Source organism: Marmota marmota, unplaced genomic scaffold (genome assembly GCF_001458135.2).
Source record: "Marmota marmota marmota unplaced genomic scaffold, marMar, whole genome shotgun sequence".
Taxonomy (NCBI): Eukaryota; Metazoa; Chordata; class Mammalia; order Rodentia; family Sciuridae; genus Marmota; species Marmota marmota.
Genome location: NW_026000241.1, coordinates 3,191,236 through 3,216,423, shown reverse-complemented (window position 1 = coordinate 3,216,423; position 25,188 = coordinate 3,191,236). Strand labels below are relative to the sequence as shown.

General features: G+C 49.8%; 1 protein-coding gene across 3 annotated transcripts in view; it reads left to right on the top strand.

The window, feature by feature from the left end:
* The window catches only part of Adgre2 (adhesion G protein-coupled receptor E2), a 27,055-nt gene extending 2,957 nt beyond the window's left edge, over positions 1-24,098 (top strand). The window contains exons 2-20 of one of the 3 annotated variants that reach the window (XM_048795129.1): positions 19-72; positions 247-366; positions 888-1,043; positions 9,113-9,286; positions 9,770-9,916; positions 10,329-10,475; positions 10,608-10,654; positions 10,765-10,842; positions 11,248-11,425; positions 16,970-17,077; positions 17,407-17,630; positions 17,823-18,002; positions 19,074-19,271; positions 20,559-20,794; positions 21,027-21,093; positions 21,656-21,747; positions 22,767-22,935; positions 23,019-23,129; positions 23,673-24,098. In XM_048795129.1, coding sequence (XP_048651086.1) covers positions 19-72; positions 247-366; positions 888-1,043; positions 9,113-9,286; positions 9,770-9,916; positions 10,329-10,475; positions 10,608-10,654; positions 10,765-10,842; positions 11,248-11,425; positions 16,970-17,077; positions 17,407-17,630; positions 17,823-18,002; positions 19,074-19,271; positions 20,559-20,794; positions 21,027-21,093; positions 21,656-21,747; positions 22,767-22,935; positions 23,019-23,120 — 2,477 coding nt within the window. In that variant the 3' untranslated portion in view covers positions 23,121-23,129; positions 23,673-24,098. The other 2 variants (XR_007344330.1, XM_048795130.1) reach the window with 2 other exon arrangements.
* The last annotated feature ends 1,090 nt before the right edge of the window (positions 24,099-25,188 follow it).

Sequence of the window (25,188 nt, the reverse complement as noted above, 5' to 3'; positions counted from 1 at the left end):
GCCCTCTCTGTGTCACAGGGCTGCTGTGTGTCCTGCTGAGTCTCTCCAGAGCTGGAGCCCAGGGCTCTCAGGGTGAGTGTGGGGGAGCAGCATGTCCACAGCCTGAGCCTGGGAAGGGCCCTGCACCCGCAGCCCAGGGAGGAGAGGCCTGGGCAGGGAGGCTCAGGGCATCTCCCCACCTCCTGGGACCTTCTCTGGGGACCACATTGCCCCCTCCCAGCCTCTGACCAGTCTGTGCCCCCACAGCCTGTAATCCCCGGTGCCCTCCTAACTCAGTATGTGTCAACGCCACCGCCTGTCGCTGCAAGCCGGGGTTTGCCTCTTCATCTACAGAGATCTTCACTGACCCCCTGGAGATCTGTGATGGTAAAGAGGATGGGGGAGGGGGGCCAGAGCACATCAGAGACTGCAGGTGCCCAGTGCCAGTTGGGTCATGGGTAATGGTCAAGGCTGAGCCTTTGACCTCAAGGCCATCATCAAAGACAGAAAAGAGAAAGGAAACAGCAAGATGGCAGAGAGACCAGGGAATTGCATGGCTTCCTGCACAGAGAGGACCTTGGCCCCAGGAGTTGGTCTCTGCCTGCCCTTAGGTCTGAAGAGGATAATGCTGATCTTCTAGCCCAACTCCCACCTTGGCATTGTCCCCTGTGTCCAAACTGGGAGTGGACACAGCCAGAGGACTGAGATGAACAGAGCAGATTATGTGGCCTTTAGGAAGGGCTTGCTCCAGCTACAGCACAGCCTCAGCAGCACAGCTCAGGATTCTGTCCAGAAGACACTAACTCAACGTCAGACTCCATGCTGGGGGTTTAGGAAGGGGACAGGAGTCTCTTGCCTGTAAGACCACACACCTTTGGGAGGTGACCCTTGGTCCTATTTTGTTGCAGACATCAATGAATGTGTGCCACCCATGAAAGTGTCCTGTGGAAAATTTGCAGACTGCCACAATATGGAGGGATGCTACTACTGCATGTGCAGCCCAGGCTATGGGCTCCTTTCTGGGGCAAAAAAGTTCACTAATGAGAGTGAGAACACATGTCAAGGTAAGGCCCACTCCTCACCCCAACCCCACATGCAGGTCAGAGGACCACAGCTTATCTGGGGACAGCGCCCAGTTATAGCCTCAGCACCTGGACTGTGAGATGGGGCAGCTGTGCGTCCACCTGTCACCAGCATGAGAGGAGGGAGAGGGTCAGGGCACTCTAGGACCAGCTGCTTGGCCCCATCCTCAGTGTGCCTGTGACGATGGCCAGGGTGCTCTTCAGGAAACTCTGTGGACATGTGTGATGTGATGACATCATTGTGTTTTTAAAAAAAAAAGAAAAAAAATCCAGGCACACTGGCCAGTGCCTGTGGTCTCAGCTACTTGGGAGGCTGAGGCAGGAGGATCACTCAAGCCCAGGAGTCCAAGGACAGCCTGGGAAACAGAAAGACCCCATCCCAAAGGAGAAAAAAGTGGGGGAGAGACAAAGAAAAAACAAAAGCCACAGGAAAGAGCCCCTATCTTCTAAAGCTACAAACAAAGGTAGAGGCTGGGGTGCGGCTCCCGGGCAGAGCCCTTGCCTGGCATGACCAGGGCCCTGGGCTCCCTCCACACCACTGCAGAAAATCAAAACCAAACCAGAGGTAGCTTTGCTCTTGTTCACTGTGTGACTTCAGACAAGTCACCTCACCTCTCTGTGCTTCAGTGTGTCCATCTGCAGAAGGGGAGTCTTAGACTGGGGCGTAGCTCAGTGATAGAGCACTTGTCTAGCAGGTGCAAATCCCTGGGTCAGTCCTCAGCACCAGGTGCCACAGTCTGGCTGGGCACAAAATAACCTAGACGCCAGAGGCACTTGTGGGTTCAAAATAGGAACTCCTTTATTTGCCACCCACGCGGCCCTTCCAGGAACACCACACACCAGAAATCCCTCCTCCTCCGGCACTTCCCCAACCAATGCAAACTCTCCAGGAATCCCCAGGAGAACTCCAAAGTAGCAGGCCAGAAGACAGCAGGGGTGTAATATACAATTGAATACACAGCTTAACATAACCATCATCATCTCAATAGCTCCCAACCACTCCCTTCTGGCACAAATGCCATGCATTTGTTCCCTGTGGCTCTCAGCAACCAGGGAACAAAGTAGGAGAGGAGAGAGTCATAAGGAGGGAAATGAGATCCAAAGGCACTGAGCAGGTCCTGGCTCCCAGAAAGTGCTGTTAGCAATGGCTTCTGAGCTGAACAGGGCCTGGGCCCCAGGAGTTGTGCTCACCTGCCCTTAGGTCTGGGGGGATGAGGAGCTTCCAGCCCACGCCCACCTCAGCATTGTCCCCTGGGTCCAGATCCAGGGGTGTCAGCCAGAGGACTGGGACAGAGGTATCCTGTGGCATCCAGGGGCCAAGGCCCTGGTTGACACAGGTGGTGCCCACTCCAGGCCACTGTCCCCCCAGCACAGAGAGGGAGGGTGGTGTGAAGGCCAAGGTCAGAGGCAGGGATCAGCTCCCTGGGTCCGAAGCCTGGACTGGCCACCCGTGAGCAGCATGGGGTCAGCAAAACCACTTCCTCTCTTGGAGCCCTCCTTGCATCTGCCCCCAGGAGCCTGGAGCCCCAGATCCCATGAGGTGGTNCCCCCCAGGGAGCCTGGAGCCCCAGATCCCATGAGGTGGTGGCTGCTCAGTGGCTCGATTGACTGGGGAACCCAGGGAGCTGAGGGGGGGGGGGCTGAGCCCCAGGATGTGGGGAAATGTGGGAGTTGGTGGAAGGTCCCCTGGGGGTGCTGCTGCACCTCATTCCCAGCTGTACCCATGCGACCCCACCCCACCTCGTCCCCTCCACCTATGGCACACCTCTGCAGCCATTGCTACCAGCTGGGAACAGGGGAGGGGACTGTGATCGCCCCTTGGGGGCTGGACAAGAGCCCTTAGGGTGCATTGGCCCCTGTCCTGGCCAGTCCTGCTGTTGATCCACACAGCCCAGATGAGGGGTCCCAGCAGAGCATCCTCAGGTGCAAAAATGGGTCCAGGAGACCAGAAGCCCTCCCTGCCTCATCCTGACCCCAGGAATCCTCTGGGCTCCGGGAATCTTTGGCCCCTTTCTGGGACACCCAGGGCCATCTGCCATGAGCTGTCACTCACTCCTGTCTTGGGTTCTCTGAGGCTGCTGTGTTGGCCATTCACCTCAGGCCTCTGTCCTGTTGTTACCGCTGTTGACCGGTGACGAGTTCTTGCTTCCCCAATGTTGAAGAATAACACCAAAGAAGCACGCCGAGGCAAGGTCAGAGTAGAAATTAGAAGTTTATTAAAGGACAGCAGAAAAGACTTCTCCCGGAGGAAGAAGGGGACCCAAGAGGTGGAATCCGTGGAAGGGATGTTGTCTCCCCTTTTTATAGTTCTTTCAGTGATGGAATGTAGGTGGGAAGGCCCCAGGGGTGGGACACAGGTGGGCCAAAGAAGTAATCTGGTCAGGAAGGACTTCTGAATCAGCACCTTTTTGCTGGGGGCTGTTCATTAACATTTCTTTGAGGTGGACTTTGGCCTAGGGCCTTTTGGGACTTCATTAACATTCCATGAGTTGTCCTGTGTTTTCCCTGAGTCATTCTCAGCATGGTCTCCATTTTAGATTTCACTCAATATTAGACCCGATTTACCTAACTACACTGACTACCTAACTTTAAATCTGGCTTCACTGTGGGTCCCTGTGGCACTCAAAGGGGACCTGCTTCCTAAGCATGTTCCCCTCACGTTTAGAGACCAGGAGAGATAAGACGCCAGGAAACACCCCCGGGGCCTCAGCTGGGAGCTGCTTCCAGAAGCTTCCTTATTTCGTGTCTGTGGCCCTCTCTGATAAGGGGGAACTTCCTCCAGGGGTGGTGACAGCAAGACTCCCCAGAGACAAGCTGGGCACCTTGGAAAGGTCTGTCAGTGTCCACCCACAGTTCTGAGTGCCACACTAGGAGCTGGGGGATTCCTGGGAACGATCAAGTGTGCATTTGTGCCACTGTGAGGAAAGGCAGGTGGGACCTGGAAGCAGGCTGGGGCCTGAGCACCTGGGTTTGTTTTATTTTTGGTTTTTTGTTTTGGTCCTGGGGATCTAACCCTGGGGCCTTACCACTGACCACATCCCAGCCCTTTTCATTATTTATTTGGAGACAGGGTCTTGCTAAATTTCTTAGGACCTCCCTGTTGTTGAGGCTGGTCTTGAACTTGCAATCCTCCTGCCACAGCCTCCTGAGTCACTGGGATTACAGGCCTGTGCCACTTCACCTGCTTGAGCACCTCGCTTTAGTTCTCCTTGTTGCTGCTCAGTGGCAGGTTTTTTAAATTGTGATGAAATCTGCATCCATAAATCTTATCATTTTAACCACATTCCAGTATACTGGTTCTGAGGCACTGAGGGCATTCCTGTTACACAACCATCTCATTCATCCCTCTCAACGAGTGTTTTCTTGTTTTTTTTTTTTTCCTTTATTTCTTTAACTGACAAATAAAAATATTGTACACTTTCATCATATACAGAATGATGTGTTGAAACATGTGTGCACACTGGGATGGCTCACATGCTGAGAATACCCCATGTTGGGAAAAGTATAAACGGCAGCCATACCCCAGAGAAAAAAAACCCCAACATGGCGCCTAAGCACCTCTTCTTCCTACCTTCTTCTTTTCTGCAGTGGCGCGAAAAGTTCCCGCCCCTGTGAACTCTCCCGCCGGCGCCAATTTCAAACCTCGCTGGCGGGGAACCTTAGCCCCAATGAGAACTAATTCCTGGGCTCCGGAGCTGATATCTGAAAGAACTTGCCAATAAACGGGTTGCCTGCCATTTATCTAAGCCCTACCATCTCCCCTTAGTTCTATATAAGCACCCTGCTTTTTGCAATAAAATTGGAATTCTCCCGGCGAAGTGTCTTTGCGTGGGGAATTCTTTCACCCCAAACCTAATCCCTTGGTGATTTCAAGAATACAGAACATTGGCCAGACCCAGTGGTGCACACCTGGGATCCAGCAGCTCTGGAGGCTGAGGCAGGAGGATCACAAGTTTCAGGCCAGCCTCAACAACTTAGCAAGGCCCTAAGCAACTTACTGAGACCCTGCCTCAAAATAAAAAATAAGCAGAGATGGGGATGGGCTCAGAGGTTGTTCTATTTTTAATATCTGAGGACCATCCCCACTGGCTTCCCTCACAGCGGGGCTGACTTTCGTTCCCAGCTCTCGTGTGCACAGCGTCCTTTTCTCTGACTGCTGGCCAGCCTTGTGCCCATCCAGCTTCCCCAAAAGCCACCCCACAGGTGTGAGGCTACTTTTCATCACAGTTCCTTTCTAGTCCTCTGAGGATTGGCGATGGCAACGGTTTTCTCCTGGGTCTCTGGGCCCTTCGCCTGTCGTCCTTTGAGAAGCATCTGCTGAGGTCACTTGCCCATTGGCGGATGGGGTGAGCGGGTTTCTTACTGCTGAGTTGCTTGATCAAGCTCCTCATGATACTTTGCATATTGACACCTAATAAGATGTGTGGCTTGTGAGTGGGCCTCCCGTTCCCTGAGTTGTCCCTCACTCTGTCCACTGTTTCCTTTGCTTTTCAAAAGCTGTTAGTTGGCTACGATCCCCTTGGTCCATTCGTATTTTGCTGCCTGTGCCTTGGGTCCCGCCCAAACCATCACTGACAGGCCACCGTCACGCAGCTCTCCCCTGTGCTCTCCGCTAAGCAGCTGGGCAGCTCCAATCTGACCTTCACTATTTAATCTGAGGTGATTTTTATGTGGTGTGAGGGGAGGGTCTGATGTCCTCCTGGTTGGCATGTCCAGGGTCCCAGACCTTTTACTGAAGGGTCCTTCCCATTGTGCGCTCTTGGCACCTTCATCAAAAATCAGCTGTAAATACGTGGGTTATTTTGGGCTGTCTGTTCTGCTCCGTGGCTGTTTGTCTGTTCCCATACAGAACCACACTGTGTTGTCACTACAGCTTCACAGTAGATTCTGAGGTCAAGTCATGGGATGTGCCCAGCTTTGCTCTGTTTCTGAGCACCTGGCTTTATCCTCAGGTGTTAATGATGAGTGTCACTCTGGGAAGCCCTTGGCCATGATCTCCCACCCCCCCACTGCTTAGGCATCAAGGGTGACCTTCACTGCCACCTTCTCCCTGAGCGTAGACCACCTGTAGGACCCCAGTGGTGCAAAGATTCCCAGAGGGGAGGGTCCAGGGAATGGCTGGGCCTCCCTCTGCCACTCCAGGATGGAGAGGACTTGTAGATCCCTTGCCAGGCCCCACTGAGCAGAGAATCTGAACCCACATGTCCTTGGGCTCTGCTCCAGAGAGCAGAGTGGTCCTGGGGACTTCCAGAGCAGCCCAGCCTCAGGAGGTCCACCTGGGGTCTTAGGTCTGTCCACATCTCACAGCAGGGTCAGGCTGAGCACCAGGGTCTATTCCCTGAGAGAAAGGACAACATTGGGAGGTGAGCCTTTGACCTGTCATGTTGCAGACATCACCAAATGAGGGCCATGAGAGTGCCCCGTGGAAAATCTGCAGACGGCCAGGTCATACAGGGCACAATTGCTGCACGCGCACCCCAGGCTGTGTGCCCATTTCTGGAGCCAAGAATCCTTTATTAATGAGAGGAGAACAGCTGCAAGGTAGGCCCTTCCCCCACCTCCTCATCATCAGGTTGAGGTTGCCAGACCCTTTCCTGTGACATCTAGAGAGCAGAACCCTGGTTACAGGAGTGGTGCCCTGGTCTGAGACAGGCATGTGTGCATGTACCTGTCACCCAGCACAGAAGCAGGGTAGCATGAATGCCAGGGTCCAGCTCTGCGACTGGCTGCCTGGGGCTAAAACCTTCCTGTACCACCTGTTAGCTACATGTTATTAGTCAAATCACTACCTCTCTTTGAACTTGGTCTACCCATCTGTATCCTGAAGGTGATCATAACAGTGCCTACCTCCTGTGTCTTCCAGGAGGATTATGAAAATTACAGGTGCCTGTAAGACAGCCTGGCTAAACTGAGGATCAAGGGGACTCTGACCAGACAGGGTCCCCGTGGATGCACATTGTGTCATATGTACAAGCCTAGACCAAAGGAAAAAAGCTTTTTTTATGAATTTTCAAAAAGCTCCTCCTCTCCAGGTGGACACAGCTGCATCTGATGAATGGAAAGTGGGTTGGTTCTCAGCCCCTGCTTACCATGTGCCTGGGCACCCTGATGCAGTGAGCAGCCTGGACAACTGCACCTAAGGATCAGGATCCTCCTAAGTACAAGCCCTCGGCCTCAGATGGTGGCTATTGTTATTGGCACACCCTCTGTGCCCCACACTGTGTTGCTAGATTAGAAAGAAGCCAGGGCTTGTGGGGTGAGGGGGCAGAGCTCATTCAGGTGGATGGGCAGAGGCAGGGTGAGCAGGGGTGAGGTGGAAGACACCCCCGCCCCCGTGGGCTCAGCTCAGTAAGGGTTCAGCTGGGCCCTACTCGTTCCCTCCTCACCCTTCAACACTGTGGTCTTAACTGCACCTGAAGATATGACCACTGGCCTCACAGCCCATGGAGCCAATGATGAACAGACCTGGTACCCACTCCCTGGGCTCCTTGTCCCACCTTCTCCAGGCATCTGAGGGCCATGCAAGACTCTTGACTGCCCATCCCTGTTCACTCCCCAAAATTCAGAACCCTCCGCAGAGGGCCACTTCTGGACCTTCAGAACACCCCGCTGCCTAACTGGCACCTGTTTTTCATGAACGGCAAGGGGGAGGGATCAAGATATCCCAGGAGCCTGTGGCGAGCTCGTTCCAGCGCCACTCTGACCTCTTCCCAATGCTAGCGGCTCTTGGGATGAGCCCTGACCCTTCCAGGGCCCACAAGGACTCAGCCACCTGGAACACTCCTGGGGCCCTAGCCACCATGGACCCAGGGACCCAGTCGGGAAATTCAGGAGGAAGGAAACTCAAGGGTAGGTCCAGTCCACAGCCAATACTCTGGCCTGGAGAGGACGCCACCCCCCCACACACACTTTTCTCAATGAAGCCCTCCTCTGACACGCCCTCCTCCTCAGACACGCCCTCCTCAGACACGCCCTCCTCGGACACGCCCCCACCAGTCACGCCCTCATCAGCCACGCCCCCGTCAGCCACGCCCTTCTGCACCTCTCAGCCTCATTCATTTCTCTACTCTGCTCTTTCCATCCTGACTTTGGTCCGCTTGAGGACACTGAAGGATGGTGTGTCAGGAGAGGGGTGGGCAGGGTGATACTGAGTCGGGTGGAAGAAGATGTTCGGGTTGGAACACACAGTAAGAGAGGATGAGGTAGAACCACTGCCCAGCCCCAACCCTCTCCAGAGGAGGTCAATCCAGATCCCAGGGGCCTGACCACTGGGGACAGAGACGATGCTGGGTCCCACGCAGCAGGCCACAGGTCTGTGTCCCAGTGGAGGTGAAAGATAGATGACAGAAATGCCTGCCACCCTTCCCCATCCCCATGGCTCCGCTCACTGCTGCTGTCCACCCACGGTTAGCCTCCATAGGACAAGGATGCCTTCGTGGGGTCAGGAAGACACCTGCACGGTCCTAGGGCTGCCTGGCTGGATGTCAACCCAGGGCTCTCTGGCATGTTCCTCACTCCTGTCCCCCTCATTAAGTCTTTTCCCAGTGGGCCTGGCTCAGGGACGGATCTTGGTTCCTCTCCTTGGAGCTGGGCTCTCAGAGCTAGTGGGATGAGAGAACCTGTCCTGCTAGGTCACTGGGACAACTCAGCCATCAAGCAGCCTTGCTAGCAGAATCAGGCCAAAGGCCACCCTGTAAGCCAAGACAGGCCCCACTCGGGAGCTCAGTGCTTCCCCTGCACTCGGGTCCCAGGAGGACCCATCTGGCCTCTGTTCCAAATCCTCAAGCCAGAACACATGTGGCCATGACACCCTGACCCAGCTGGCCCTGACCCTGCCTCCCAGGGAGGCAGAGGGCACTGGGAGGACAATAGAGGTCTGGAGACCATGCTCCCCATGAAGAGCCTCGTTGTGGGTTAGGAAAGGAACCTGGGGACACAGTGGGTCCACCCCATGCCTCCATGCCAGGAACCTGGCCGACTCCCAGCCTGGGCTGACAGAGCCAAACCCTCTGATCACATCACTCGCATCCAACCCAACAAGCCACCTGAAGCTGCCGGCTGCCCGCATCCTGCCCCTCTTCTTCCTCTTGCAGACGTGGACGAATGTAAGCAGAACCCCAGAATCTGCAAGGGCCGCAGCACCTGCACCAACACTCAGGGCAGCTACACCTGCCAGTGTCTGCCTGGCTTTGAGCTGAACCCAGAGGACCCGAAGCTGTGCACAGGTAGAGGCCCCAGGAGAACCCCTGAGGGTGGACAGGAGCTGGGGGTGCAGCAGAGGCAGGTCCTGTGCCCAAGGAGGGAGAAGACCTTCAGGTTCCCACAGGTCAAGGGGCTCAGGCTCAGCCTAAGGGAGGCTGCAGGGCCATCTGGGCCTCAGCTCTTCCTGGTCTGTCACCTGAGAGTAAAAGAGAGTCACTTTCAGTTCTGACAAGGAGCATCCACCATGGCCAGAAAGAGGGTGACCACAGTCCTTGGTCAGGAAATTCCACCCCCTGGCCTCAGTTTCCCTCTGGCTCCACCTCCTGTAAACAGCTGTGCCCTTCATACAAGGAGGCCACCATAGGGTGCTCTGAAGTTGAAGTCACCAAGTGAGACACATGCAGAGGTCCTTGGTTCGGGACGGCAAAATGATGGAGAAGTGGGTGCAGTGAGCGGGGGTGTGGGAGCCGGTCAGGGGCGGGGACTGACCCCCTGCTTTGTCCTAGATGTGAATGAATGCGCCTCTGGACAAAACCCGTGCCACAAATCCGCCCACTGCCTCAACCAAGTGGGCGGCTACCAGTGCCGCTGCAGACCTGGCTGGAAGCCGGTGCGCGGATCCCCCAACGGCCTGAAGAACACCGTGTGCGAAGGTGCGGGCTCAGAGGCCACACTCAGAGGCCCGCAGTCCAGCGGGGATCGCAACCGTCCCGGGCAAACCGACCACGTCCAGGGCTGCTGCGCCTGCGCCAACTAAAGCTCCAGGGGCTGGACAGGAAAGATGGGGTCCTGGGGAGGAGCTGGGATCTGTCGGGAGGCTCCCAGGGCCCCGGGCAGCAGCTAGTGACTAACTGGGGTGACGAGTTTCCAAAGCCTCACAGTCTGCACCTGCACAGGCCTCGCACACCCCTTGATCTGGCGCCCACCTCGCAAGGGTGTGGGTCACCAGGTGGCAGCACCGCAGCCTGGCAGTGCACTAATGGCGGGAAGAAGGGGGTGGAGCTCGGACGGCAGAGAGCACTGGTCCTGGCTGAGGCAGGACTGACCCTCTGTCTGTGTCCCCAGATGTGGACGAGTGCAGATCCGGGCAGCATCAGTGCCACCAGTCCACCATCTGCACCAACACCCTGGGGTCGTACCAGTGCCACTGCCGCCCAGGCTGGGAGCTGATTCCTGGGAGCGTCAATGGCCAGAACAGCACCATCTGCAAAGGTTCACGGCCTGCCCTGACTCCAGAACCTACCCCACACCACACACACGTGCACACCCACGTGCACATGCTCATACACACCCACGCACGCACACCTGCACTCCTCCTAATGAACCACTGTCCTGTCCCCGCAGTCATGCCCTTCTTCACCTGGCCTCTGCCCCCTGGAGTCCACAGCCAGGTGAGCGCCCCAGCCAGGACAGGGAGGTGGGAATCCCTGGGGCAGCTCCCTGTCCACCCCTTGGCCCTGAGCTTCCCACCCACCCGTGACCCCTCATCTCACCTCCCCAGAGTCTCTCCCACTTCTTTGACAAAGTCAACAATCTGCACAGGGATTTCAAGCCAGATCAGGCCAAGGACACCATCCAGGTAAGGGCAGGATCCAGGGGAAGCAGGTTGAGACTTCCCATAGAGGGAGGTGGGCAGCTTTGGTCTGGGGGAGAAGACAGGCCCAAGCACAGTGGGGTCCTGCTCTGAGCTGGCCACTCTCCCAGGGCAGGTGGAAGAGGACACTGGGAGCCCACACACTGTTGGACGCCCACGAACACTGTCTGTCCTCTTGCTCTCATCCTGGTCTTTGGGTTTTGTCATCCTTGACAGTCACGAACCAGGGCTGACCTCTGAGGAGCAAGGACCACCCAGGGAGTCCCAAACCATGCTCTCTCTATCCCCAACTGGACAGTGTCTGGGTCTGTTCTCTGGGGCTGAGTGGTCAAGCTCTTCATGTGGACCTTCTGGCCCCAGTCCACCTGCTCTGTGCCCCCATCCCTCCAGGGGATCATGCAGGAGGTGGATGAGCTACTGGAGACCCCTGGGGACCTGGAGACGCTGACCTCTTCACAGAAGCACTGCGTGGCCACTCACCTGCTGACAGGCCTGGAGAGTGCCCTGAGACACCTGAGCAGGGTTCTGCCTGAGGGGACAGCAACCTTCAATTATTCTGCAGGCACACGTAAGTCTCTGGGTCTGCGCCAGCCCCTGTTCCTAGCCTCATCCTCTTCTGACCCCACTAGAGCTGAGTGGCCACACTGTACCTCAGCGTGACTCACATAAATAAGCACAACAGTGAAAAAGGCAGAAAACCAAAAATAGTTCACATTTACAATATAGTATACATTATCAGCAGAAAATGACAATAAGGAATTTTAGGGGGGCTGGGGTTGTAGCTCAGTGGTAGAGCACTTGCCTAGAGGCACAGGGTTCGATCCTCAGCACCACATACAAATAAGTGAATAAAGCAAAGGTATTGTGTCCATCTACAACTAAAAAAATTTCTAAGAATTTTAGGTAACAAAATAGAAACAGCTTCCAAAAGCTAATTTGGAGTAATGTAAACTAATCTTGCTTGATATTTAGGTATTAATTGTTTTATTGTGGTAAAATTCATTTTACAAGTTTCACCAATTAAGTTCACCATTTAAAACCCAGGGTTCGACATTTCAGTGGAATCAAGAACATTCACAAACTGATGCAGCCATCACCTCCATTTCTAAGACAGTTTTCTCCAAAATCAAACATAGTGCCTCCTCAGCTTTCATCCCTCATTCCTCCCCTCCCCCAACCCTGGCATCCACTCTCCTGCTTGCTGTCTTAATGGAGCTGCCTATTCCACCATTTAGTAAAAAGCAATCATACAAAGTGTGACCTGTCCCTCTAGCTTCTTTCTCCTAGAATAATCCTGTTGAGCATGGCATAGCATCACTCCATCCCTTTTCATGGCTGAATATGATTCCATCCTATGGGTGTTAGCTCACCCACTCAGCCACTGATGAACATCTGGGTTGGTTCCACTTCTTGGCTATTGTGACTTACTACTAAGAATATTGATGTATAAGTGTTTGTTTGAAAACTGTTCTCAGTGCTTTGGTGTGTCTATAAGGACTGGACTTGGTAGGTAACATGGTAATTCTGTGTTCAGTTTTGGGGGGAACCACCAGACTGTTTGCAGAGTGGCCACACTATTTCATAGTACCACCAGCGGGGTGCAAGGATCCCCTCTCCATGGCCTCGGCAAAACATGTTACTTCTGATTCAGTTGGTTTTTATCATGGCCTTTCTAGTGCATGTGAGGAGATGTCTCATTGCTGGTTGAGTTGCATCTCCCTGTTGACAGGTGATGGTTAGCATCTTTTCATGAGCCTCTGGGCCATTTGTGTATCTTTTTGGAGAAATATCTGTTCAGATCCTTTGTGCATTTGTGATTGGGTTGGTCCTTTGGTTCCTGAGTTGTAAGAGCTTTTCATCTATTTTGACAGAAAACCATTATGAGATGTGCAACTTGGAAATGCGAATTTCTCCACCCTATAGATTATCTTTTCACATCTGTGATAATCATTTCACTTTAATGTCAGATGTTTTCAATTTTGAGGACGTCTACTTTATCTACTTTCTCCTTCATTGCTGTACATTCAGTGTCATATTTAACAATCCATTGCCAAATCCAAGGTCTCTTATGGGCTTCAGTTCTTAGGTGGAGGCCTTTGTTTGATTTTGAGTTATCTGTGTGTGTGTGTGAGGTAGGGTCCCACTTCCTTCTTTTTCCTTGGATATTCAGTAATCCTTCATCAATCATTGAAGAGACTGTTCTTATGCCCATTGAATGGTCTTGGACCCTGGCTGAAAACCAATTGACTGCAGAGGTGTAGGTTTATTTCTGGGCTCACCTTTCCCTCTGTCTTCATGCCAGTACCACGCTGCTTTGGGCTCTGCTCATTCGCCGTCAGTTCTGAAATCAGGAAGTGTGAGTCCTCCACCTTTGTTGCTCTTTTCAGCCATGCTTTAACTACTTGGATCTCTTGCAATGCTGTGTTAGTTTTAAGGTGAGTTTTTCTATTTAAGCAAATTATAATATTAATGGCTGTTGGGACATGGATAGGGATGACATTGCCTTTGTAGATCTCTTTGGGGCATGTGGCCATCTTACCAATGTAGTTTCCCCATCCATGAACACAAGGTGTCCTTGCCTTCATTTGGGGTCTTTAATGCCTTTCAAAACCTTCTGTAGTTCTCTATGTACAAGTCCTGAGTCTCTTACTTAATTTTATTCCTAATATTTTGTTAGAGATTGTTGTGTCTATGTTCATAAGAGATATAGGTTTCTTGTTTTCTTTCTTTTTTATTTGTATTCTTTTATTTTAAAAAAAAATAAATGACAGCAGAATGCATTACAATTCTTATTACACATATACAGCACAATTTTTCATATCTCTGGTTGTATGTAAAGTATGTTGACACCAATTCATGTCTTCATACATGTATTTTTGTGCCTCTTTTTTAACCTTCTTTTTTATTTCATTTATTTTTTCTGGTTGTATACATAGCATATTCACACCAATTCATGTCTTTGTACATGTACTTTGGATAAAAATGATTATCACATTCCACCATCATTAATTACCCCATGCCCCCTCCTTTCCCCTCCCACCCCTCTGCCCTATCTAGAGTTCATCTATTCCTCCCATGCTCCCTCTCCCTATCCCACTATGAATCAGCCTCCTTATATCAAAGAAAACATTCAGAATTTGGTTTTTTGGGATTGACTAACTTCACTTAGCATTATCTTCTCTTACTCTATCCATTTACCTGTAAATGCCATGATTTTATTCTCTTTTATTGCTGAATATTCCATTGTGTATATATGCCACATTTTTATGCATTTATCCACTGAAGGGCATCCAGGTTGGCTCCACAAAAGTTTAGCTATTGTGAAATGTGCTGCCATAAACATTGATGTAGCTGTGTCCCTGTAGTATAATGTTTTTAAGTCCTTTGGGTATAGACCGAGGAGAGGGATAGCTGGATCAAATGGTGGTTCCATTCCCAATTTTCCAAGAAATCTCCATACTGCTTTCTATATTGGCTGCACCAATTTGCAGTCCCACCAGCAGTGTATGAGTATAGCTTTTTCTCCACATCCTCGCCAACTTATTGTTGTTTGTCTTCAAAATAGCTGCCATTCTGACTGGAGTGGTTTTGATTTGCATTTCTCTAATTGCTAGTGATGATGAACATTTTTTCATGTGTTTGTTGACTGATTGTACATCATCTTCTGAGAAGTGTCTCTTCAGGTCCTTGGACTATTTGTTGATCGGGTTATTTGGTTGTTTTGGTGCTTAGCTTATTGAGTTCTCTATATACTCTAGAGATTAGTGCTCTATCTGATGTGTGAGGGGTAAAGATTTGCTCCCAAGATGTAGGCTCTCTATTCACCTCACTGGTTGTTTCTTTTGCTGAGAAAGAACAATTTAATTTGATTTCATCCCATTTATTGTTTCTTGGTTTTAATTCTTGTTAAAACCAAGAAACAATAAATGTTAATTCTTGCTATAGGGTTCTTATTAAGAAAGTTGGGGCCTCATCCCACATGATGAAGATTAGGGCCTACTTTTTCTTCTGTTAGATGGAGAGTCTCTGGTTTAATACCTATGTCCTTGATCCACTTTGAGTTTTGTGCATGGTGAGAGATAGAGTTTTAATTTAAAACCTCTTGTATTTGGTTTTCCAATTCGTTCTTCATGCTTGGGAAATTTTCTGATATTATCTCATTGAAGAAATTGTGCATTCCTTTGGTTTAAAACTCTGTGCCTTCCTCTATCCCAATAACTCTTAGACTTGGTCTTTTGAAGCTGTCCCATAATTCTTGGATGATCTGTTCATGGTTTCTAACTTTCTTCCCTGGGTGATCAACTTTATTTTCCAGACTGTAAACTTTGTCTTCATTATCTGATTTTCTTTCTTCCAAGTGATTTAGTCTGTTGGTTATGCTTTATATTGAGTTTTTTATTTGATTCACTGTATCCTTCATTTCAAGGATTTCTGACTGGTTTTTTTTTCAGGGTTTCTATCCCTTTCTTAAAGTAATCTTTTGCTACCTGTCTTTGCTCTCTTATCTCATTGTTGGAGTGGTCAATTTTTGCTTGTATTTGCTCATTTAGGTCATTCTTTAATTCACAGATCATTTTAATTCTGAACCTTCTGAACTCCTTCTCCAACATTTCATCAACTGTGCTGTCTGTGGGTTCTGTTATTACAGTATCCTGGTTTGTTTGGGCACTTTACTCCCTTGTCTTTTCATGTTGTCTATGTGTCTTCCTTTCTTGCAGTGTGGATCTGAGATATTACAGTTTCTTCCCTATATTCTTGTAGTACCCATGCAGATTGTCTGTACCTCACCTTGATGTTGGCCTTCCAGACCCTGCTGGTGTCCCTCAGTGGATGCTACTGCATCCTAGATCTGGAACCTGTGTAAGTTGGAGTGGGCAGATCTAGGCCACTGGGCTTGACCTCCCACAGTAGTCTGCTGGTCCGAAGGGGTGGTGTTGCATGAAAGGCTAGGCTCTGGTGGTCTCTGCCCCACTGAGGGAGGGGTGTACAAGGCATGTTGTGTGCCTGGGCCCTGTAGAGGCCAGTGTGGTCTCTTGTGATGTCTTTATCTGGTTTTGGCCTCAGAGTCATATTGGCCTCCAGGACTTACTAGATGCTGTCCCCTCTTCTGTTGTTTCAAAGAGTTTAAAAAGAAGTCATGTTCATTTTTCCATAAATGGCTGGTGAAATTCACAATCAAAGCCATCTGATCTCGGATGTTCATCAGGGAGGTTTTTCATTATTGATTCAATCTCTTTATCCATTATAGGTCTCTACAGATTTTTTACTTATTCTTGAGTCAGTTTGGGTAGTTTGTGTGACCATAAGAATTTGTCTATTTCATCTAAGTTATCTAAATAGTTGGTGACATTTGCTCTGTTATAATTCTTTGTAGCTTCAGATTTTGTATATGTGTGTGTATATACACATGTATGCACAACACATATAATACACATATATACAAAATCTGAAGAAACAAAGAATTATTATATACATATATGCTGCCCCCGACCAGCTTGGGCAGCTAAACTAAAGGTTGCTTGAGTGAATTTACTGGGATACTAAATAAAACACAGACACATATTTTAACTTTAAACCAAGCTTCAGGACAGCTCCTCCACTCTCAGCCTCAAGTCCCCCAAATGGGAGAGCAAGGAAAAGTCATGAGAGGCTGGCGAGAGAGAGCTAGCACGTTTGCAAGTGAATTTTTATTGGAGGGACCCTCATTCTTTAGAAAGTTCCATCCAAAAAAGGTCAAGACGGATAGGGTTACAAGGACAGAAAAGGTAACTCGACCCCTGGGGCTGTGGGAGGCCACAACTATGCATGAAGACACATTCTGCTACTTTGAGGATCGGGACAGTGTCTAGGGCCACTACGAAAGTGACTGACAGAGCCTCTACCAATCATGGGAAGGAAAATGCTAGCCATTCAGTGTGACGGCCCCCCACATATATGTATGTGTATATATATTTGTGTTTATATATACACATATACATGTGTGTGGTTATAGTGAATTGGAGGTTACACGTAGGTCCTTGATAAATGTGATATACACGTGTACATATACAATATCCACATATACACATATATATATTCCTAACATAACTCTTCTTCTTCCCATGACTCATAGAACTGTCCCTAGAGGTACAGGAGCGAGGAGATGGCAATGTCACCTTGAGTCTGAATCAGGCAAAGATGCAGCTGAACTGGAATCTGGCACAGGAATCTTGTTACACAGGTAACATCTGAGATGGGGAGAAGGTGGATGTCCACCTTACACCAGTACCATCCTGTTTGGAAGAGGCCTCAGGGTGGGAAGAGATGCCCAAAATACAGAATTAAAGACTAAAGGGTGATGTGGGTGGGAAGAGGTCACTAGAAGAGCGTCCAAAGGGGAGGTTCTGGGGAGTGATGAGGCCACATTCTGTTGTGTGCACGTGTGAATGTGGAGCAGCAAGTCCCACTATTATGTATCATTATAATACAACAATTCAAAAGGAGAAGAGGCCATCTAAGGAGGAGGCCCTGGAGGAGACCCTGAGACTCACCCATGGCCTCGTCCTGCAGGCCCTTCTGTGGTGGGCTTGGTCTCCACCCCAGGGATGGACAAGCTGCTGGACGAGGCTCCCCTGGTCCTGGAGCCTGAAAAGCAGGTGGCTCCCCATGGGACACACGAGGATTTGCTGCCGAGAATCTCACCTGTTCTGCTCTCGGATGTCATCTCAGCCTTTTTGAGCAAAAAGGACACCCAGAACCTCAGCTCGCCAGTTACCTTCACCTTCTCCCATCCTGTGAGTGTGTTTGGGGTGGGGGACCACAGTGTGGGAAGAGCCCCAGGCCCAGGCACACCCTTGTTGTCTTCTTAACCTTGAGGTTCAGCAGGACTCCCCACAGGTGCACCCCACACAGGAAAGCCAGCCCTTCCTGGGTCAGCATCTCTGAGCGCAGGAAGACCAGCTCACACCCCTGTCCTGTTACTACAGCTGGTGACACCTGCACCAAGGCATGAGGTGCTCTGTGTCTTCTGGGACCACAGCCAGAATGGATGTGGTCACTGGGCCACTGCAGGCTGCAGGACAGTGAGCACCAGAGGTGGCAGCACCACCTGCCACTGTACCCACCTCAGCAGCTTTGCCGTCCTCATGGCCCACTACCGTGTGCAGGTGAGAGGCTGCCTTCAGCATTGATTGCTGCAAAACACACTTATGCAAATGTCGCTGCTGAAGTAAAACAAATTTGTTCCCTTGCGGTTTCTGTGGGTCAGCAACCCAGCACAGGGGGATGCGTTCCTTGAACACATTCTGAAAGACTGACAAGATCACATCAGCCAGGGCCGCAGTCTCTCCTGGGTCTTGCAGCCCTCCTCCAGCTCCCTGGTTGCAGGCAGAGTTCAGTTCCCTTCTCTTAGCAGCTGTCAGGGGGGACCACACTCAGTTCCTAAGAGCCACCCAAATTTCTTCTCATATGGCTCTCTTGTTGGCCTTCTCACAAACAACCAGTGTTCCATCTAAAAACCAGCATGAAAATGTCCCTCTTGTGGAATCCCTCTCAAGTTTTGAATGTGTTTTCACAGGAAGAGTCCAGATCTTTAAAGCAATCACCTGATTACACCAGACCCAGGAGAATAAACTCCCTAATCTAAAAGTCAACAATCTAAATTCCACCTGCAAAATCCCAACACCTAGCTTATCACAGGACTGAATAACTAGAAAAAGGTTTGTGTCACAGCAAGGAGTGGAGATGTAAAGATAAATTAGAATTCTGTTCACTACCAGGATCTGTAAGACTAGAGTGGTCATGGTTAGTGGTTTGCAAAAAGAAAGATCTGGTTATAAGGAGGTCACAGAGGGCAAGGGGTGTCAGGACAAGGGATGAGGGACCAGGGGCTGCACTCTCCTATGGCTGATTCAGGCATATCAACCGAACATCTGTTTTGTATGTTTGTATGTGTGTGTGTGTGTGTGTGTGTGTGTATAAACATTTTCTTGGGAAACAATTTCAAATTTACAGATATGTTGCAAAAACAAAATCCACACAAACAACTTCTGTTTACCTGCTCCCTTCAGAAAACCTTACAGTCCAACCTTCTGAACCTGGAGCCCTTCCCCTATCAGCTTCACACATGGACCCGGTCCCTCCATTCCTGAATCTGCTGCACCAAATGACTCAGATAGCAGAAGGTCCCTACCCCACAGCAGGGCACTTGGCTGTGAAGGCTCCTCCCTCTGCCCCAGGACGACAACCCTGTGCTGGACTTCATCACCTGCGTGGGGCTGGGCGTGTCACTGCTGTGCCTGGTCCTGGCGGCCCTCACCTTCCTCCTGTGCAGAGCCATCCAGAACACCAGCACCTCCCTGCACCTGCAGCTCTCGCTCTGCCTCCTACTGGCCCACCTGCTCTTCCTCACGGCCATCGACAGAACCCAGCCCAAGGTATCCAGGGGTCCCTGCCCCGCAGCCCAGGGGTGCTGAACTCAGGAGCCAGGCTGCCCAGGCTCCTAATCAAACAGCCTGGACCCGGGGAAATCCAGAGGAGGTCGATGCCCATTTCACGTTGACGGATTCAACGAGAAAACGAACCCTCTTTACAACTCCATCACCTACATCTCTTGTTGCTTAGCAACAGGGCTTGCATCCTGGGGAAATCCCTTCATTAGGGGACCAGGTAGGGTGAACCCTGACGCAAATACTAGATGGCATCCGTCAATCACGGGACGTGGCCTCCTGATTCAATCAGGAGACAAGATGGAGGTGACTGGCTGGCGTCACAGGGCACCCCGTTTTACAGCAGACATTTTTTACGAGGAGAAACAGGAGGTTCTACTGAATTTTTAATTTGGTTTATCAAGTCCTTCATTTTCAAAATTCCTATTTCGTTCATTTTTAGAATCTGGCTTGATTGAAATGATCCTCCACTTCCTGTATCTTCTCGAGGTTCATTCCTTACATCTTTTTTAGCTCTTCCAACATTTTAACTAGGAGCTTTCTAAATTCTTCTCCAACATTTCCTCTGCTGTAGCTCCTACAGAGTCAGTTGTTGGAGTGCTGTGGGCTGTGTGGTTTGCTCCCTTGCTCTTTCCTGCTGCTTGTAGGTCTTCCCACCTTCTGGGTTGATTATCTTCTCTGCTTTGATTCAAGGAATTACTTAATGAGCTTCTTTCTCTTAAGAGCCCAGGGATGGGTGAATATCCAGCTACTGATACTGTCATTCAGTGTGCGCCCTCAGCTGTTCCCCGGATCAGCACCATTTGGAGAGAAGATACTAAACCCTGTGAACTACAGTCACTTCTAAAATAATGTGAAAAGCATAGTGTAGTAAATGCATAAGCCGCCACATGACCATTGGTTGGCATTAGTAAGTATTAGGTCCTGCCTGTCATTGTGTGGCCCTGCTGTTCAGTAACCAGCAGCACAGCGGGTTTGTGCACAAGAGCATCCCCACTACTGCATGAGGAACGCTGCAGGGCAGAGCTGGGAGGCTGTGACGTCACCACTAGTGCATGAGGAACCCCGCAGGGCAGCACTGGGAGGCTGTGATGTCACTGGGCAGCAGGCCCTCTCCAGCTCTGCTGTGATCTATGGGAGCACACACGCAGTCCGTGGCTGAAGCACCACAGTGCAGCGCCTGGTGCACAGCAGAATCCCCCACCACTGGGCGCAGGGGGCATCCTGGGCCAAGCCCAGACCCTGACGCTGCCCCAGGGTCTCTCTCCTCCCCAGGTGCTGTGCGCAGTCACCGCGGGCGCCCTGCACTACCTCTACCTGGCCTCCTTCACCTGGATGCTGCTGGAGGGGCTGTTCCTCTTCCTCACAGCGCGGAACCTGACTGTGCTCAGTTCCTCCAGCAGAAACAGGCTCATGAGGAGGCTCATGTTCCCTGTGGGCTACGGAGTCCCAGCCGCCATCGTGGCCGTGTCTGCAGCAGCCAGACCTCACCTGTATGGCACCCCTGCTCGGTAAATGCGGACCCCATTTGTCCTTCTCCTCTCGAGCATGTCCACAGCCATCACTTGAACCAAAGTAGCATTTTGAGTATTTCAGAGCTTAAGCAGTAGAGTGTACTGTGACATATCACACTTACAGGGAGTCTGGCTTCCTGTCCTTGTGGTTGTGTGTAGTGTGGAGTGACTCTGGTCATGGAGTCCTACATGAACACAGCAAAGTGATGTTGTTCTCTCTCTTGCTCAGGTGCTGGCTCAATCCAGAACAGGGGTTTGTGTGGGGCTTCCTTGGACCTGCCTGTGCCATCTCTTGTGTGAGTGATGTCATCAGAGTTCCTTGCTGTCCACATGAGGGTCACTAGAAGAGCAGGATTATAAGGATGGTGATGAGAACAGGACTATCCTGGATTGTTACGGGTTGGGTTGGGTTTTCCAAGACTTCTGCATCTACAAATTCTAACGCTATTGTCAAATACTAAAAGCCACTTTGGTGTAAATGATGCTGCAAGGGCTAGAATGCAGAGATAACAGATTTAAATTTTTATTCAATAAAACTTTCCCTGATGGGGATATAGCTTAAGGGCAGAGAGCTTGCCTGGTATGCACTAGGGTCTGGGTTCCCTCCCCAGAACTGCAAAAGAGAAAAGATATTTATAAACCTCCTGCGGTTTCTTTTGGGGGGTTTGTTTTTAGTTATACGTGACGGTAGAATCCATTCTGATACAATTACACAAGCATGGAATATACCTTATCTAGTTAGGAGCCCATTCTCATGAATGTACATGATGGTGGGATTCACTGTGATGCTGTCATATATGTACACAGGAAAATTATGTCAGATTCATGCTGCTGTCTTTCCTTTGTGGTTTCTTGAAGGTCAATTTGGTTTTCTTCCTGATGACCCTCTGGATTGTGAAGAGCAAGCTGTCCTCCATCAACAGAGATGTGTCCACCCTCCAGAACACGAGGTGAGATGGAGCAGGGGACACAACCCCACAGACATGGATGATGCCCAAGAGCAAAGCCATGTGCCTGGGCAGCCCCTCGTGTCCCTCCTTGGGGGCTTCTGGGTGGCCCAGAATTAACAGATGTGGCTGCCCTTCTACGGCTGCCATCTCAGACTCAGGGCTCTGCTGCTGATGTCCCAAAATGCCTCCAACTCTGATCCCAGCTTGGGACTCCCTCAGTCTCAGGAGGAATTGGCGTTGGCTGATCAGCAATGCTTGGACTCTTTTTCAGCTCTTCTACAGCAAAAGTGCCAAGAGCATTGTTCTTCTCCTGACAGTCGCCACATCTCAGGCTGCACTTACTGCCCCACCCTCAGCTCAGAATCCTTCCCACCCTATAACTAACTGTTCCTCCCTGTAGATAAACGCTACTCCAGTTCAGTCCTCCAGGGGGCGTGGTTGTTCCTTCACTCAGCATCTTGTGTAAAATTCATGCTCTTTCTTCTGGGTTCCTCTGATTAACCTTTCAAATTTTTGCATATCATTATTTAGTTGTATTACCACTTGAACAGAGCATACGATTAATGAAAACAGAAATTCTGTGTTTGTTTTCTAAGATAGTGTTTCCCTGGCTGGCCTCCAATCCCTGAGCTCAAGTGATCCTCTTGCCTCAGCCTCCTGAGTAGCTGGGGCTACAGGTGTGCACCCCTGCCCCCAGCTTCTCTTTGTGTTTTCTTTATGTCCAAGCCCTAGCACAGGGCATCCTCAGTAATGCTGGGCTAATGAAATTAGGGATCCTCATGGAACATCATAAAATTTTTTGAAGTAAGCTTATGAATTGATCACTGTCCTGGATCCAAGTCAAAAAGCTATCCTGGACCCAAAATGGCATTTCTATTGTGAGGTATCATTGAGAGTAAAGATCAGAGCTCAGTCCAAGAAATCGATTACAGGGAAGAGTAGGTGCATCCATGGGTGGAAAGTGAATACCCTGATTTTGTTGAGGGTGCACTATAAGCCTCCATTCTCCCCCAACCTAGGATGCTGACATTTAAAGCAATGGCTCATCTCTTCATCTTGGGCTGCACCTGGTGTCTGGGTGTCCTGCAGGTGGGCCCCATGGCCCCCATCATGGCCTACCTCTTCACCATTGTCAACAGCCTGCAGGGCGTCTTCATCTTCCTGGTGTACTGCCTCCTCAGCCAACAGGTACCCCTGCCCAGCTCCCACCCATGCCTCCCCACCCGCACCCCTCTCTGTGAGCTGATCCACAGTGTGGGTTGCCTCTGCAGGTCCGGGAGCAGTACAGGACATGGCTCAAGAAGATCTGGAAATGGACAACTGAACCCGAGGCCTACACTCTGTCTAGCAAGGCTGTGTCCAACACCTCCTGACCCAGCATGGTAGGGTCACTCCCTGCTCCCAGAGCTCATGTTCCCTGGTATTGGCAGAATTTCTCTCCTCCTGTCCACAGACCATGCTTCCCTTGCCCTCCTGGACTCCACCATCATGCCTGCCTGTCCACTGACCTTACATTATTCTCTCTCCCTCCCTCCCACCCANCCCCTATCTGAGTCTCCTAGCCCCTCTTACTCTCCTAAAGACCCTGACGATGACCTTAGGCTCACCTGGACAATTATTTGTCAATTGAAAATTTTAAAAATTAGGGAGCAAGATGGTTGCTAAGTCCCTCCAGTGGTCATCCACCAGGCACAATGGCTTAACAGCTATAATTTAAAAACTCATTGTATATATTTGGGGTGTGCCACATGAATATACAGAAAATAAAATGGTTACTGTAATAAAGGAAATTAACTTACCTATCATCTCATATTCTTGTTTGTACAGCTAAAATCTCTTTATCTAACAAATCTTTTCTTTCCTTTTTTAAATGGAACTTGAGTTATTTTCAATAATCTAATGTAATTTTTCAATAATCATTCCAGAATAATTAGAAAGATCATCGGAGCTACATCCTCCTTCCCCATGGAAAATCTGAAAAGTCATTTTTTGAACCATTAGGACAGGACAAAGACTCTGTGCTGTGTGTTTCAAGAAATCCATGGTGTTGGCCATGTGAAGGGATTCTTGGAGGACATGATTGACATTCAACTCCTGCAGAACCTGAAATCTGTCCATGCCTGACATGGTGCTGAGCAAAGTCAACATCCAGATGCCATCTGCCGCCCAATTCCTCAGTTTCTCTGTTAAACGTTCTTCTACTGCCCTCCCTTCCTTTGAGGCCTCTTCCATGCAAAAATTCTAGAAGCAAGAAAACCAGCCTCCCAGGATGCTCACATCCACAGCATTCAAAAGGAATAGAACTCGCCTTAAACTTTTTGACAACAACAAAAAAAAATTTCATGGAAATAAAATATTGTGGTGTCTACAAGGAAGACGGCACGCTCTATGTGGGACTTGGGCTTCTGAGGATGTGGAAGGATTCCCCAGAATGCCATATTCCACTCAAGATCTTCATAGTCATGAAGTAGTGGCCAAATTGCCAAGAAATTTGATCCCCAGATAATTTCCTGACAGACATGTTAGTAAGTAAGAAGTAAAGAGTAGGAGAGAAACTGGGAAGACAGGGAGATGGGCCTGGGTCACTTCCTGGGCAGTGAGTACAAACAGCACCTGCAGATATTTGCTAAGAAACTTACAAAAAGGCTATTTTTAAGTCAGGACCTATGTGACTCTGGTCCATGCCCCTCCAAGGCAGGAAAAAGGCCTGATGGACATTTTGACTGGACTAAAGGCTGCATGGACACTCCTTGGACACTGCGTGCCTTTAGTACAATCAGGATTGGGCAGGGGTTGACTTCCTTAAACCTCTAGATCTAGATAAACCCCTAGACAACAGCCACACTTTGTTGTCCCTCTCTGAGACCCCTTCCTCTTGGGGAGCTCTGTTTTCTTCTTATTACTCTAGTAAATCCTATTACTTTGCTATCATTCTTGTGTCCAGGGACTTTATTCTTTAAGTTCATGAGAGAAGGAACCCAACCCCACTTCTGTGCTACATTAATAATCATGTTTTCATTCTGAAAATAATCTAAATCAGAATTTTTACCTTAAATAAAACCCACTAAATATCTGCATACTCCAAATTTTCTAAATAAAGTGCAAATACATATTTTTGCATATGCTGCATGTTTATCTCTGCATAGTAAGTTTTAAAACAAGCTTTGCTTTCTGCATTTTTGCTTTTGACATTTCTTAAGTCTTTAGGCAATGGGATAGATCACTTTTGCAATAGGAAATATCCAATGCTGTCTCAAGGATCATCAATGCCTCTGTTCACCACAACATCACAAAGCACTGGGTAAGAAAGAGGTTAGGAATTACACAGGCAGGTTAGGCATAAATACAATGTTACAGTTGTTTCTTTGGAACTCTTTAATCATACTGCTACAGTAATCAGTGAAAAGGACATAAAACATGGAAATTTTACATCTCCCACCA